The sequence below is a fragment of the Suillus bovinus genome (genome assembly GCF_016758785.1).
Source record: "Suillus bovinus strain UH-Sbo-P2 chromosome Unknown EDB93scaffold_37, whole genome shotgun sequence".
Classification (NCBI taxonomy): domain Eukaryota; kingdom Fungi; phylum Basidiomycota; class Agaricomycetes; order Boletales; family Suillaceae; genus Suillus; species Suillus bovinus.
The window spans coordinates 126,934-141,254 of NW_024542093.1; the positions used below are offsets into that span (position 1 = coordinate 126,934).

The window sequence follows — 14,321 nt, forward strand, 5'->3', positions numbered from 1 at the left end:
CCAAGTACTAGTACTCGGACTCAGTGTATGTTTGTGGCGGTGGCACAGCTGTGGGAGCGATGATGCCAGTTGAGAAGCCGGCTTGGAATGCCATCGTGGGACTAGACGACTATCCGTGAGCAAAAAAATTATTCCAGACTCGCGAAGTATGTATAAAAACATCAAACCGTAATGCAGAATTTATGGTTTGATATGGGTCGTACTGCACGCCAAACGAAAAAAAAAGAGAAACGGTCGAGCCGTTTCCTTGGCGGTAGATTATTATGTCAGCGGATATCAGACAATGTGAGATTACATAATAAGCAGCGGCGCGACTTCAAAGTTCTTATGCCATTCCGCATTATTCCAGCGCTACGCCCGAGTCATCGCATCAACGTACTTAGCAGAGAGGGATGGCCAGGCTGCTGATAAACTGGCGTCTGTTCATCTTTCTCTGCTATGACGCTGCAGATCTCGGCCGAGATGTCGATCAAGGTTCAGTCTCCTGCAACCACCTATAGTTGGGGTCGTTCGAGACCGTGACTCTCGGAACTGAAGACTTTCATTCCGTCCTATTCTCACTGATGAGGCTATGAATTCTAGGCCTTGTTGCTGTCGATTTTAGAATAATTTCCCTTTGTCCTTACAGATCATTCATGTTCTCTGAAGGATCCACCTCGATATTTGTCCAAGTTGTTACCAAATACCGATATCAGCGTACGTCCTTGCTGCCTCGAGCTCCAGGCTCAAGCGCTGACCAGATAATTGGATAATGTTCAAATTGCATATTGCACAGTGTAGAGTTACGATTGGATAGAATCTGTCGTCGTCCAAGTCGGTGGGTGCTGGTAAACATCATGTCCCAAGGCAAGATTGGAATGAGATCAAAGGCACAGCACATATGAACTAACTGAAGGGTCCCATTGGTCTATAATATTCAAGCAGTGCACATGATACTAGTATATAATTTATTCGCTCTCCGGGCTCGATCCCTCGTCTCCATCTTCATCTGATGGTAGAAAGTGAAGGTGGTCATCAGGGCAAAATCGGCGAATAACTTACAGTCTACAAAATCACGCCTGTCGTACATTTGCTTCCTCATTTGTTCTGGCTGTATTTCATCCTCATCATCACATGGGGGATTCGCGATGACCTGATGTAAATCCTTTTCCGAAGGAAATCGGCTCTTTGCATACTCCAGGGGTGTGAGCCCGCCTGGCATCGCCCTATGGAGAGCGCTCAGCACTTCGTCTGACCAGGACGCGAAGAACGCACTGTTTGCTTTCTGCGCCGCAACTTAGTAGTTCTGTAACAATTTCAAAACGTGCCTCATCATCGTTGATCTCCTTCAAAGCGATATAAAGGGGTGTATCGCCATTCTTGTTGCGGAGATCAAGGTCGACAGCCCCACCACAGAGAGCCACTACATCAGCCGGATGCCCTTGACGTACACTGAAGAATAATGAGATAGACATGAGGAATCGTATCACATTATAGAAGCTTGCGATACGAACGCGAGGTGAAGAGCTTCCCGATGCCTCGCGAATGTGAGTAGTGGTAGAGGAGCCTTTAAATCTGACTTACCAGTATTTCCCAATCTAACGTGACGAGCGCCATGTGCATCAGAATAAAATCACTCTGTATGTGAGCAGGCTTACGCGTCTGTGCAGTTGAAGTCTCCAAGGAACTCATCGGTGTTCTCGTCGAAATATTCAGGATTTTCCATCATCTCTTCTAAAGCCCCCTCTGTTAAGGCATTGACGAGGAGCAGTCTATCTGTGATGAAGATCTGAGGACAAGTGCATCGGGAGTGACCTCTAACGCACTGATTGTTTTGCGTTTGTCTTCGTCTTCAGCCATGTTGGTCAGGAGATTAGAGTTGCCACAGTCAGCAATTACTGTGTTGCGTGGCTGTGCAGCTTGATTGATCCTGTACTAAAAATAACTCACCTCTTCACTACCGACTCTATGTCATGTATGTCTGACACTGTCAAATCTGGGTTCGCCATGGAAAAGTAGGTCTGATTGTGGCAAATGAGAGACAAGGGCTTTTCAACGTTTTTCCCTTTCAAGCAGCACACCACCCACATCCATTGTCGGCATGCGTCTATTTCTACCAGATAGCTGCGATTTGACTATGATGCTGACAGCCGAGTGGTTCTCGCGAAACAGTCGCTGAAGGCCCGGTTTCTCTCGTCTCAAGGGGCTTACTCGAGCGTGAAGGGCAGACTCAGTGTATTGCGATAAAGACATCCACCATCCACCACAGACATGCCAAAGAACCACACGACATCATCAAAGAGGCGAGGCTGATCGCCTCCGTGTGTCATCCAAACGTGAGTCTCGCGCAGAGTGGTCGGGCGAGTCTTACGTCTCATCGTTAGGTGGTCCCTATCTTAGGCCATGACATTGATTCAGCGCGGCAGACTATGAGCTTTTGGATGCCATACGTGCCTTCGTCTTTGATCGCGTTGTTATCTTCGAATGACTTTTCTCCTCATCCACTCATTTCAATCCTGCTTGCAGATCCGTCAAGTCCCAGTCCACGCGAGCAGCGCTTTGTCCTCGTCGCAAAATCGCTCGTGTTTCAAATTTTAAGCGGTGTCGCATTCCTTCATGAGACAGCAAAGATCGCACACCGAGATATCAAACCAAGCAACATACTCCTCACCTTATCTGGCCGAGTCCAGCTTATCGACTTTGGCATATCCTGGAAGGAAGGAGAGGATCTTGCCGCAAAGAAAAACGATTTATGGGTTGAAACCCCGGAAAAGATGTATTTCGAAGTTTCTACAGGGTATGTCCCTGTCCGATCGAGCGTGAAACGGGCTCACTCTCTGAGATGTAGACCATACCGTGCTCCTGAGCTCCTGTTTGGGCCTAGGAGTTATGATGCATTCGCGATCGACTCTTGGAGCCTCGGAGCGACTTTTGCGGAATTTTTCACCTCCGTTCGTCTGTTCAACCCGCTTGACGACGAAGATTTCGATTTTGAGGGCGATGAGCTGTCTGATTCGGACGACAATAGCCCGTCGAAGTCAGCTGAGCCGTTTATCATACCAAAGAGACTTCGCGTCGGAGATCCCACGAACAGGTGGACCAGGGATTCATTATTTGATTCCACACGTGGAGAGATTGGCTTAGCATGGAGTATTTTCAAGACACGAGGTTCGCCTAACGAGACCAATTGGCCAGTGAGTGTCATTGGATTTGTTACCGGTTTCTTCTTTTCTGACTCCAACAAGTCCTTTTTGAGCCTACCGGATGCGAACAAGTTGTCCTTTATCAATGTGGAGCCTGTTGAGCTTTGCTCCATCCTGCCCAATTTATCTTCGTCCACACAGCAACACGAGGTCGATACGAAGACACACATTCCACCAGAAACCATGCTGCCAACTCCTGTCGATCTTATCCACCGATTCGTTGTATACGAACCATCTCGGCGTCTCCGCCCTTCCAAGGCCTTGACTCACCCCTGGTTCACTTCTGAACCACCGTTACTTCTACCAGATGACTTTCCTGTTGGATGTATCCATGGTGAGGCCCCAACGAGCCTTCACTGGGGCGCAAAGTCTCTGGGAGAATGGATTTCGGATGTTCATCCCAGTGGCGCAATTTGAAGGGATGGGTAGAATGAGGATACGATAACATCATTTGTTATACAATGCATATAATTTACAAAACATGATAGAAAGCAAGAACCGAGAAGAGCGCCCGTGCATGCCTCAGGGTGCTGCCGGCGCAGGCTTGATGGTTTGACGAGCGAGAGCATGATTATCGATGGATATACCTGTGCGAGAACAAATGAAAAACACATCCTGTGAGATAATAATGTCACTGACTCTGTGTTGCATTTGCAGTCTTGTATATACCAATGAGACGGTGACTGAGCTCGAACATGTCATTCCTGCAAATTTCATATTAGCAAATGTAGCTATTGGGAGAAGGAATGGTCACCTCAAGGATATAATAATGAATTGCGCATTCTTGGTACGGTCCTTGATATAATTTGCCACAATCGAGACATTCCTGAAGTCTAGGGCCGCATCTATTTCATCCATGAAATAAAGTGGTGTGGGCTAGGACAGGTTCAGGCTACTGGGGCTGCTCACGGAGTCGATATGAGGTTTACCTTGAACACATGTAGAGCGAACACGAGAGCAAGAGAGCTAAGAGTCTGAAGCACGATTAGCAGTGTGTTCCCTAATCCTCAAAGCAGAACGCACCTTTTCGCCACCAGAGAGATTTGAAATATTCTTCCAACTCTTCTTCGGAGGCATCACACTGAAAATAATGCCCTCTGAGAAGGGATCCATGCTGTCGACAAGCTCAAGCTCTGCGTTACCCCCCAGAGTGATCATCTGACGAAAGATATAAAATTCTGATCAACCAAAGAACGTCAGCACGAACCTGGTACATTTCCTTGAGTTTCAATGAAATCAAGCTGAAACCTGCCATGAATTCATCCAAGCGTTGTTTCCGGAGACCATCGTAGAGTTGCTTCTGCGCATCGCGTTCTGCAGTCGTCTCATCCAAGTCTTTTGCGCGTTTCATGAATTCCTCCTCTCGCTTCTTGTACTCCTTGAGAACGTCGAGGTTTGGATTGGAGCTTTTGAGTTTCTCTAAGACGACCAGTTAGTAGAAATTGCGCGTGACTAAGGTGACAGAACATACCATCAAGATACTCAGAATCTGCAAGCATATCCCTCTTCTTGAAGCGTGCAAGTTCATCGGCGCTGTATATGTGTAACTCTGTCGATGGAGCGCGTTGACGAGCTTTCTTCGGAGGTGCAGAATCTGCATGTTCCTGCTTCACTGCCCCTTCACCACTGCCTGAAACTCCAGCAACTTGGTCAGCACCTTCCTCTTCCTCTTCGTCCTCGTCATCACTGCGAGTGGCTGTAAACACATGAAAATTTAAATAATCAATAGACAATGGCTTACTCGATTTCGTGAAGCTTAAGCCGGTCGTGTTCTGTCTGCCAGTGGTCAAGTACACGCTCATTTTCAGCAGATTCTTTCTTCTTGTCGGCAAGCTTCTGGGTAATCTCAAGCTGGAAAACCCGTGAGTATCGAAATATCAACTGCATAGCAAATAACCGACCTCTTTCTTCCTGAACTCATCGATTTCCTCGCGTTTTTCCTGAAGTTGCTGCTTGAGTTGATCAAGATCATCTTTCGAGCTCTCTTGAGCGGCCTGTGCAGCTTCCACCTTCTCCTTGAGGTCTTCCAAATACTGTGCGACCTCGGCTAGCTGATCCTTCAGCTCCTCAAGCTCTTTCTCGACTTCCTCCAGCGCCGCACGGTTGGTCTCAATGCCAGACGCATACTTTACGATGTTCTTCTCTGCAGTAGCCTTCATAACTTCAGCCTTGGTGACCTCTTCGTTGGCTAGCTGGTGCAGCAAGCGAATACCATCAACGGTGGACTTCTGTTTCAGCAGCTTTGAGCCACCTATTTCGAGAATCTTCTTTTCAAGATCTTTAATCGCGGCCTCGATAGCGCCAGTCTTGGTCTGCAGTTCTTCAAGCTCTTCGGTTGATGATGCAATCTGGGCATCTAGAGTGTTGATTCGAGCAAGATCCTTAGCGTTAGGCTTGCTTTGTGCTCTAGAAACTATTTAGTAGCGATCCTGCATAGGACACATAGAATGCACGTACTTGAGATCCTGCACACGCCTCTCAGCATCACTTAGCCGCTTCTTCCCATTATTGACGCCCATCGCAAGCTTTTCGATATTGAGCTCTATCTCCGGTACTGACTGAGTGAGCCTTTCGGCTTCGGCTTCAATATTGCGAAGCTCCTGCTGTGCCGCCTCAAGATTACGTGCCGCTTGCTCACTCTCTTGTTCATAAGTTCTCAGAACTTGTGGGCTCACTGCCTCCGCCTGAAGCTTCGAACTCATTCCACCCCGCGAGACGTGGTTGCCACCACCCGACATCGTTCCTGATGAATCGATCAACTGCCCTGCGAGCGTAACAACGCGCCAGCGCTTTGAGCCCCCGAATGCAATCCTGTTCGCTTGGTCTAAAGTATCAGCAACAAGGGTATTCCCAACGGCTTTGTAGAACGCAGATGCGAAGCGGGGATCCTTTGGTTTGATGAGATCGAATAGGCGCGGGACATTCTCGGGTGTGACCACACGCTCGTTGAGTCTGTCAGTGGGAAGCTTCTCCAGCACCATGAACGATGCGCGCCCGATGTTCTGCTTGCGCAAGAATTCGATGCATGCTTGGCCCTGGGCGACAGTATCGACGACCATGTTGCCAAGGGCACCACACGCGGTAGAGACCGCGACATCGTATTTGTCTGAGATAGTGCCTAGGCTACCGAGACGGCCCTGTAAGATAATGAGTGATTAAAAGGCTGCGCAGAGGACGAGAACATACATGGAACCCATCGATCCGACCAGTCTGCTTGAGCCTCGTTAAGCTATCCAGGACTTTGTTCTGCGATGTGCTTGCTGCTTGGGATGCTCTAGCCTCCTCTGCCTTTTGCCGCAGGGAGCCTGCCTTGGATCGAAGCTCCTGGACGCCAGCTTGAGCAGCCTAGACAGAACTGAATGTCAAAATCGATCACATCCTGTATGCCCGCAGACGTACATGGAACTTTTCTTCACATGTTCCCAACTTCTTCTGCACATCCGTCTTTTTCTCCCTCAGGGAATTCAACTCATTCAGCTGGATATTCTATTAGCGTCATCTTTCCCATTTTACAAGATGGAACATCACCTTGCCCTCTTGTTCTACCTGCAATTCAGCCAACTGCTCCTCCGCTTGCGTAACGGCGTCTTTAAGCCCTGTGGCTTTCTTTGCAAGTGCGTCCCGTTCAGAGGTTGCTACGTCAATCGCAGCCTGTTTGACATTAATCTTGGCGGTCCACGGCTGCAGTTCTTTCTGCTTCGCCTCAATCTGTTCGTGGAAGACTTGCGTTTTGTCTACCAATCCATCTTAATAATAGTGTCAAGTACGGCGAGACCATGGACCCACCCTTCAAGCTATCCCGGATTCCTTCGAGCACCTTCTCTTCCTTCTCCAAGTTTGCCTCGTGCTCCGCAATCTCACGCTTCTTCGTCATGATTTTAGCATCGGAGTCCTGGATTGTGTTATCGGCTTGCTTTTTCGATTGTTCATCCTGTTTAAGCAAAATGTTAGATCCGTCCCCAAGAATGGAAGCCGACAGATGATCATGAGACAGGGAAACAAGTGAAACATGGGAACGTGTCAAATAGAATGAAAGGAAGTACGAATGACAGCGAAAATGGGTGAAAGAAAACTCACGTCTGCCAACGTCTTCTTCAGCTTTTTCGCCTTCGCGCTCGCATGCTTCCGGCGCTCCTCAAGACTCACGGACTGCTTCTCGCGTGCCGCGTTGTCCTTCGCCGCTTCCTCGGCTGCTGCTTTCACTTCCTGCAAAGATAAGATTTATCAGCATTGGAGGAGGACTAACAATATACGTTTATACCTCGTACGCCTTTTCACGCTCCTTGTAATGCTTCTCGAGCAATTCTAGATGCGTGATATCGTCCTTGTTCCGTTCCCTCTCACCTTCAAGCTCCTTCTCCAAATGTTCCTGCCCCACACATCAGCAGCGCAAAGAAGGGGGAGAAAATCAAGCACTCACAATCTGCGCGGCGAATTGTTCGTCATTCTCTAAACATTTCCACAAATAATACTGCCACAGCCGGCTGAGAGCCCTCACATGCTCGTTTGCAAGCTTCAGCCATGCCAACGCCTCCTTCCTCTCTGCATCCAGCTTTGCCTTCTCCTTCTCCACAATCCTCAATCTGGCAACCTTCTCGGCTCTCTCCTCTCCCAGTCGATCAACTTCAGCGAGGGCAGCCTCGATTGGTGCTTTGAGCACAGCAGTACCGATAATGTCCTCTAGGTATTCAAGCAGTCCGTCATCGTGCTCAGAAGTACCTTTAGGCTTCATCTGCGCGATAGATTCAACTTCACCCTGCAGGATAAGGAAACGCTTGTGGGTAAGGTCAATCCCACGCCCCCGCAGAAGTGTTTGGACCTCAGTGTAGGTGGACGGTCTTAAATTGACCGTGTAACGAGAGTTATTGGACTTGGTCGCTGTGCGAGCGACAACGAGTGAGGAGTTCGGGACGATAGTGTAAGCGTCGGGTCCAGGCTGAGGCGTTGAGTGACTTAGTTCGGTCAGACGTCAATGAGCGAGGGAACATACGAGGTCGATAATCTCGCGGAAATGAACTTCCACGCTGCACTCATCCAAGTCAGGATACCGTGCAGAATTGTGGATGAGCTCCGAGAGTTTGCCCTGGCGCATCTTCGACGCGCGATAACCAAACACAAAGAGGAGCGCATCGATTGTGTTCGATTTCCCGGAACCATTGGGGCCTACGATTGACGAAAAAGACTGCGCGTCACCGAAGTTAAGTATAGTATATGTTAACTATAAGCCGTATACTAGGTACATACCTTGTGGAAGGGGCCGATCTCTTGTCTGCCCGCGTAACTCTTGAAATTAATGAGCGCCATCTTGTGTATCACAAGACGCGGCTTAGGACCTGAAGGTTCTTCAGCAGGCGGGGGCCGCATCACCGACACAGGTTTCATGCGGGGCTCAAGAAGGGAAATTTCTTCCTCTTCCTCTTGCGGCGGGGCAGGGCGTTTAGGTGTCATCTGCGACAGCTGCGATTGTCGGGGTACACGCCGAGGTGTTTGCAGAAATTCTTCCTGAAATCCGTCGAGATCATCTGCGTTGCCTTCGGAAGTGGGTGAGGGATGCCTGGGGGATGTAGCAGGAACAGATTTGTGGGGCCTAGGCGTAACTTCGACATCAGCGGGAGGCGCGATCGCCTTTGGCTTGCTAGAAGACGCTTTAGGGGTTCTAGGAGCAGCTGTAACGTCAGATTCATCACTGGATATAGTGATGGGATTGTGCTCGTCATTTTCGGATTTGAGTTTGACGGGTTTGCGGGATCGAGGAGCCGGTTTAGGCTTTGCGGGCTTGATGTCTTGTGCCTCATCATCATCTTCGACCTTGCTTTTTACCTTGCTAGGTTTCTTTCCCTTAGCCTTTGGCGCAGATTTGATTTCTTGAATATCGTCATCGTCTTCAGGTGCTTTGCGAGATGTTCTTCCGCGTTTGGGTTTGGCAGGCTTGACCTCTTGAATTTCCTCCGTCGTCGTCTTCCGAGATAGCAATAGGTTCCTTCGTTTCCTCTACGTCCGAATCTTCTACCACAGTTTTGCGCGATCGAGTTGGCCGGGGCTTCGCGGATGACTTCCGAGAGGGTTTCACTTCTTGCACCTCGTCGTCGTCATCGTCCTGCACAGTTTTCTTGACCCGACCTCTCCTTGGTTTCTGCAATTCCACAATTTCATCCTCGTCGTAATCCTCAACCTCAGCAGAACTTCTTGGCTTCTTCTTCACAGGCTTCTCCTCATCCTCTTCTGTCTCAGCCACCTCTTGCAGCTCACGACTAGGTTTCACAGACGTACGCGTAGATGTTCTTGCAGATGCTCTGGAAGACGGTGCTGCAAGTACTTTCGAAGAAGGGCCCACACTGCCTCTTGTCGATGTCCTGCGTGCTCCAGGCGCATTTTCTTTCTCCTCTACGTCATCCGCGTCGGCTCGTTTGCGTTTCGCAGAGTTTGATGCCTCTTGTTCAGTGGATGGTCGCAAAGAGCGAGACGACCTGCGAGGAGGCATTCTTCGGAAACTTCTCAAATTCACGATGATTTTAGTTGATCCACAAGAAAGGTTCGACGCGTGATGTGATGCGTTCTGTGACTGATCGCGTGTGTCACATCACATGACTAACTTGTCAGCTGCTTCGTCATGCCAAGTGACAGCGCTGAGATAAATTTAAACGGATGATATTTGGGATGATATAAGTCTCCTATCAGATTCCCACTCTCTTGATCACCACCCACCGTCTCTGATATACATCAAAGCCATCATGTCCAACGCACACACTCTGCCTGATCTCCCATACGCCTATGATGGTCTCGAGCCTTTCATCTCGAGGCAGATCATGGAGCTTCACCACAAGAAGCACCATCAAACATATGTGAACGCTCTCAATGCTGCCGAGGCTAGCTACGCAAAAAGCTCCACTCCCAGGGAGCGCATCGCCCTCCAGGCAGCACTCAAGTTCAACGGTGGTGGTAAGTCTTCATACTTATCTCAGGCACCAGATTATCGCGTCATCGGTGTTTTCATCTTATCGCTCGTAATCGATCGCTATCCATTTAGGTCATATCAATCACTCTCTCTTCTGGAAGAATCTAGCGCCTGCCTCCAGTGAGGGTAAGGGTAATGGTGGTTCCCTGAAGGCTGGTCCTCTCAAGGACGCCATCGAGCAGACTTTCGGGTCGCTCGATGCGCTCAAGAAGGAGTTCAATGCCACCACTGCTGCTATTCAAGGTTCCGGATGGGGCTGGCTCGTAAGTTTGTTGCTTCATCGCACACGACTGATGCAGTGCTCACGGCATTTCACTCTCAGGGTTTGAATCCTTCTACCGGTCGCCTTGAGATCACCACGACCGCAAACCAGGATCCGCTTCTCACTCACGTCCCTATCATTGGGGTTGACATCTGGGAGCATGCGTTCTACCTCCAGTATCTCAACGTTAAGGTTGATGTGAGTTATTATCCTTCGTTGGAGCGAGATGCACTTCATTGACGTCTATAGTATTTGAATGCCATTTGGAGCGTCATCAACTTTGAGGAGGCTGAAAAGAGGTTCACGGAGGGTCTTGCCTCTTCTAGCAAGCTTTAAGCTCCGCAGGAGGGCAATGAAATAAAATGAAAGAGGGAAAACTTGCGCCATGTTGTATTATCGGATTGTTACTCATCTTTGTGCTGCACTAGTAGTATCTTCGTACTCAGTCATGTTCAAGCAATGGTATTCGGTGAATGAAACAATGAATCTAGAGCAAACAATACGTACGACAGTGCAGACGAGACATGTGTGCTGTCCCAATCCTCAACTAGCGTCAAAGCCGTTTCACATACCCATCCTGCTGGATGTCACGCGTCTCCCTCCACACGCCCTCCCCATCCTTCTTGCGCACAGTAAAACAAGCGATACCGAGAAACTCCGTGATATCCCTAATGACCAACGCGCAGAAGCGTGCATAGGTGATGAACGAAACCGCGAGCGTCAGGTAGATGAACACCGCCGTTCGCTTTGGTGTTGACTGTATTAACGACGATCTGTTCAAAATGAGCTTTCTCAATATCAGTGCATTGACACTCGATGCTCACCTGTCAATCAGGAATGGGAGCTGGGCATCGATCACCCCGACAACATTCCATAGCCACAAGCTGTTCCACAGGGGAAATGGTGCACGTGTAATATGGCTTAAGATCATCCTTCCCACTTGATGAGCAAACTGTAAGCCCCATGCGCAAAGAAACGGTAGGAAGAGTGGTGAGTGAATGATAGCGGAATCGTGGTAAGTGGGGCTCAACAACCACAAGATCTGGAGGGTCGCTGAAATAACGAAGGGCAAGAGGTAGACGAGGGGTTTGAGACTTGACTTCCCCTCAGATCTGGTGGCTTTAATGACGTTGCGGTAGCTGAGGAAGCGTTAATACATAAACCCGATAATTTTTAGTGTATTCACCTTGAGATAATGTTGAAAGCCAGACCAAAGGCACCGAAAACCATGAAAGACTCATTAAGACCAATATTAGGAACGTGCTGAACAATTTGGGGTATCTTATTTAGACGGGTAAAAGTCAGGAGTTTCTTGTCCCAGAATGTAGGACCTGTGGTACGAATAAGATCGAGGGTTTTTGTAACAAAACTTCTCTTACCAAATATTCCCGTTATAATATAAATGATCACAATCATTAAGATACCCTCTACCGGGCCTGAAAATGGACCAAGGTACAATATTCCTGGATTGCAAGTCGATAAATGAACACGACTTGTACATGTCACTAGACCCACCAGTATGATATTCTTCCCATGTAGTCAAGTAGAAGCTTGCAAGGGTAGCAATTTGCGATGCAACAGTCCACCATGAGCGGCCAAGATTGAGTGCACGCGAGGCGAGAGCGACCTCGAGCTGAAGAGTATGAAGGATAAGGCGAGATATGCAACCTGAAACGCGGACAACGTACTGTAGTGTTGAGTGCATCACAACCTGCGAGAAAAAGGAGGTTAAATATCGATGTGCGTCAGGAAACGCGCACACAGACCGTGATCAAACATTTCTCCCAAAGGACCGGCCATTCCCGTTCTGCGTGCTTGCTTGCTGTACTTGGATAAGCGCCGATCGTGACTGGTGCAAAGGTATCCTACTCACCCATCTACCGCATCAAAACTTTGGTACATGAACAATCCAATCGCCCATCTAAGTTTCGAGGGTCAGCGTGATACAAGCTTGATACAAAGAACAGAACGCGCACGTGAAGTAGATCCACTGAGGAGGTCCTGGTGCCCCGTCCTTCTCGGTCAAGTAAAGCGGGTCATAATATAGTAGTGTAATGACATTAAAAACAACGATGCATAGGCCAAGGAGGGTTATCTGAGCAGGTTTGATCCAACTGGCACCAAGAGCTAAAGCGGTGATAACCTACGGTGTTTGGGGCGATGGTCAATGGAAAGAGCTTGATGAACCAATTCCAATATGGCGTAAGGAGATAATGCGAAACCAAAGATCTTATTCTCAAAGTTCAGTATCACAGCAAAAGAACAACTTGGAAGAGGCTCACTCATCTACACCTTTATAGGAATATTTTTTGAGGTTTTTGAGTGCTGGTTGTGAGAGGTAACCCATAGAAAAGTGTGTAATTTTGGGAGATGGTCTGTAAACAACGTCGGAAACGTTCAAATACACAGAACATACATGCCAAGCGAACAGTAGCTATCTATGTGACGAAGGCTCCAAAATTTTGCTCCGAGTTGTTAACCTGCACAGCCACTGAATCTCTCAGACCAAACTTGAATCAACACTTGGCAATGGATATTCTTGAAGGTTTTCCTCACCGAAACATGTGGCGGTTTCTGTTTAGAAGGTCAGAAGATATAATTCGACGTATATAAGATATAAAGTTCAGAATCACATCGTCTTCCAATGGTTATTGTTATGTTCGAACCCAATGTGAGCTGCAGGGCATTTGTTGTATTGATCAGCGAGACAAGGTTTTGACGTGCGACTTGATGTGCGTGACGCACAGCACCGAGAAGCAGGACCAGGGTGCGGTGCTCGCTGCGGAAATATATAAAAAGGATTTAATCTTGGACTATATTGAGTACATCATAGACGTTTCTTAACTTCCATGACATCTCCGCATGACGATTCCGAGAGCTTGCTATGCTCGTCACATATGTTGCACTTATTATCTCGCACTTGTATCCCTGCACTGATGCAGATGGGCCTGTATCAACACGAATGCCCGCACTTACTAGTATGCTCACGTAGATATCTTCATTACTACTTTTGTCACTATCTCCTCATCTAGTAGCCTCACATCCGTCGCCTTGCGGGTCCTACGATCTGAGGATTCAAGGTTTCACTACGCCGCATCGCATTTACTCGCTTGCATACTTCACGAGTGAAAACGACACCTGACAGAGCACATTTAAGCATGCTTGCACTAACTTGTAATATTATGATAAGAACCGCCACATTTAAAGCGAAGGTCTTCATATCCGAAAGTCTGATGAGTCGGAGGTAAAGCTGTATCATGCGCGTAATCAGAACGAAAGAACGATGCTGGAGAAGTCTGCCCTTGATACGTATATTAATGGCACTCATGACTGTATCGCTTCCTTACATATGCCTGGCTCAATAATATCAGCTTCCCATATTGGACGTGCGCCCATTTGCTCAGTCCATGTAGACAATCTGATTCATGGACTCTTTTCTGTCGACGTTATGTTAGCAAATGTCGTCAAGGCGCGTGCGGCATTAATTAACGGTTGCAGCAGGAAAAATCGTGGTGAGTAGGCCCTGGCGTCGAGTTTGCTGTGCTACAGGCTGAGTTGCTGCTGAGGACGACTGACTGGTCTGAGCGTTAGCTTTCACAAGAGGACGCACTACGTAAACGTTCTGGAGATTCGGTCATGTATATGGCAGGACGAGGGAACCTCACACAACTCACCTGGGATTTACATTCTTCCAACAAAGACTTACGACGCGAAGAAACTGCGCCTGAGGCGTTGCTGCAACGAAATGATCTCAGTGACCGCAGGGGTAATGCCTATAGGGAATAGCAAAATTCTAGAAGCTAGCTGAGGACAGGTTGCGACTCCTGGAAAGATAAGAAATCTCAGACAGCGCCGAAGGATGAGATGACTGGGAAGACTACTTATTCATCACAAGATACAGCACAGGGATTACCTGAAAAAT

At 48.3% G+C, this 14,321-nt stretch overlaps 5 protein-coding genes across 5 annotated transcripts; 2 read left to right on the forward strand and 3 right to left on the reverse strand.

The window, feature by feature from the left end:
- Window positions 1-694: 694 nt before the first annotated feature.
- EDB93DRAFT_529456 (uncharacterized protein) lies at window positions 695-1,835 on the reverse strand. Its single transcript, XM_041456634.1, has 6 exons — window positions 1,638-1,835; window positions 1,564-1,577; window positions 1,494-1,506; window positions 1,255-1,431; window positions 1,042-1,205; window positions 695-988 (listed from the first exon to the last, which is right to left on the reverse strand). Exons 1-6 carry the CDS (start codon window positions 1,706-1,708, stop codon window positions 948-950), a joined length of 480 nt encoding a protein of 159 aa, XP_041306553.1. The 5' UTR covers window positions 1,709-1,835; the 3' UTR covers window positions 695-947.
- A 91-nt stretch (window positions 1,836-1,926) lies between these two features.
- Window positions 1,927-3,664, forward strand: EDB93DRAFT_1152656 (kinase-like domain-containing protein). The gene is made up of 6 exons (XM_041449759.1): window positions 1,927-1,994; window positions 2,053-2,074; window positions 2,130-2,315; window positions 2,364-2,776; window positions 2,828-3,173; window positions 3,225-3,664. The coding sequence occupies exons 1-6, from the start codon at window positions 1,948-1,950 to the stop codon at window positions 3,597-3,599; spliced, it is 1,389 nt and encodes a 462-aa protein (XP_041306554.1). The 5' UTR covers window positions 1,927-1,947; the 3' UTR covers window positions 3,600-3,664.
- On the reverse strand, window positions 3,665-8,899 carry EDB93DRAFT_1321585 (RecF/RecN/SMC; the record flags this gene model as incomplete). The annotated part of the gene is made up of 20 exons (XM_041454942.1): window positions 3,665-3,769; window positions 3,822-3,886; window positions 3,937-4,058; window positions 4,112-4,156; window positions 4,206-4,340; window positions 4,390-4,601; window positions 4,654-4,868; window positions 4,924-5,033; window positions 5,084-5,588; window positions 5,640-6,319; window positions 6,369-6,527; window positions 6,582-6,659; window positions 6,711-6,916; window positions 6,969-7,113; window positions 7,260-7,388; window positions 7,444-7,551; window positions 7,603-8,118; window positions 8,173-8,364; window positions 8,427-8,736; window positions 8,757-8,899. 20 exons carry the CDS (start codon window positions 8,897-8,899, stop codon window positions 3,705-3,707), a joined length of 4,140 nt encoding a protein of 1,379 aa, XP_041306555.1. The 3' UTR covers window positions 3,665-3,704.
- Window positions 8,900-9,781: 882 nt separating this feature from the next.
- EDB93DRAFT_529636 (manganese-superoxide dismutase precursor) lies at window positions 9,782-10,931 on the forward strand. The gene is made up of 4 exons (XM_041456636.1): window positions 9,782-10,121; window positions 10,210-10,400; window positions 10,460-10,597; window positions 10,649-10,931. Exons 1-4 carry the CDS (start codon window positions 9,914-9,916, stop codon window positions 10,733-10,735), a joined length of 624 nt encoding a protein of 207 aa, XP_041306556.1. The 5' UTR covers window positions 9,782-9,913; the 3' UTR covers window positions 10,736-10,931.
- Window positions 10,722-12,880, reverse strand: EDB93DRAFT_529610 (CDP-alcohol phosphatidyltransferase-domain-containing protein). The gene is made up of 11 exons (XM_041456635.1): window positions 12,682-12,880; window positions 12,547-12,628; window positions 12,376-12,494; window positions 12,273-12,320; window positions 12,166-12,221; window positions 12,088-12,110; window positions 11,915-12,032; window positions 11,779-11,862; window positions 11,586-11,730; window positions 11,224-11,538; window positions 10,722-11,172 (listed from the first exon to the last, which is right to left on the reverse strand). The coding sequence occupies exons 1-11, from the start codon at window positions 12,744-12,746 to the stop codon at window positions 10,953-10,955; spliced, it is 1,275 nt and encodes a 424-aa protein (XP_041306557.1). The 5' UTR covers window positions 12,747-12,880; the 3' UTR covers window positions 10,722-10,952.
- Between the last annotated feature and the right edge of the window lie 1,441 nt (window positions 12,881-14,321).

Excerpts from the sequence above, each read along its gene's own strand:
- EDB93DRAFT_529456 (XM_041456634.1), bottom strand. The coding sequence starts at position 1,708 with ATGATGGAAAATCCTGAATATTTCGACGAGAACACCGATGAGTTCCTT. Across the intron at positions 1,206-1,254 it reads TGCGGCGCAGAAAGCAAACA|GGCGATGCCAGGCGGGCTCA; the intron begins GTGCGTTCTTCG and ends CGCTCTCCATAG. Across the intron at positions 989-1,041 it reads CAGGCGTGATTTTGTAGACT|ATGAAGATGGAGACGAGGGA; the intron begins GTAAGTTATTCG and ends TTCTACCATCAG.
- EDB93DRAFT_1152656 (XM_041449759.1), top strand. The coding sequence starts at position 1,948 with ATGTCATGTATGTCTGACACTGTCAAATCTGGGTTCGCCATGGAAAA. Across the intron at positions 1,995-2,052 it reads TCTGGGTTCGCCATGGAAAA|CAGCACACCACCCACATCCA; the intron begins GTAGGTCTGATT and ends TTCCCTTTCAAG. Across the intron at positions 2,777-2,827 it reads TATTTCGAAGTTTCTACAGG|ACCATACCGTGCTCCTGAGC; the intron begins GTATGTCCCTGT and ends TCTGAGATGTAG.
- EDB93DRAFT_529636 (XM_041456636.1), top strand. The coding sequence starts at position 9,914 with ATGTCCAACGCACACACTCTGCCTGATCTCCCATACGCCTATGATGGT. Across the intron at positions 10,401-10,459 it reads GTTCCGGATGGGGCTGGCTC|GGTTTGAATCCTTCTACCGG; the intron begins GTAAGTTTGTTG and ends TTTCACTCTCAG. Across the intron at positions 10,598-10,648 it reads ATCTCAACGTTAAGGTTGAT|TATTTGAATGCCATTTGGAG; the intron begins GTGAGTTATTAT and ends TGACGTCTATAG.
- EDB93DRAFT_529610 (XM_041456635.1), bottom strand. The coding sequence starts at position 12,746 with ATGGGTTACCTCTCACAACCAGCACTCAAAAACCTCAAAAAATATTCC. Across the intron at positions 12,629-12,681 it reads TCCTATAAAGGTGTAGATGA|ATCTTTGGTTTCGCATTATC; the intron begins GTGAGCCTCTTC and ends TTTGAGAATAAG. Across the intron at positions 12,111-12,165 it reads GGGAGAAATGTTTGATCACG|GTTGTGATGCACTCAACACT; the intron begins GTCTGTGTGCGC and ends TTTTTCTCGCAG.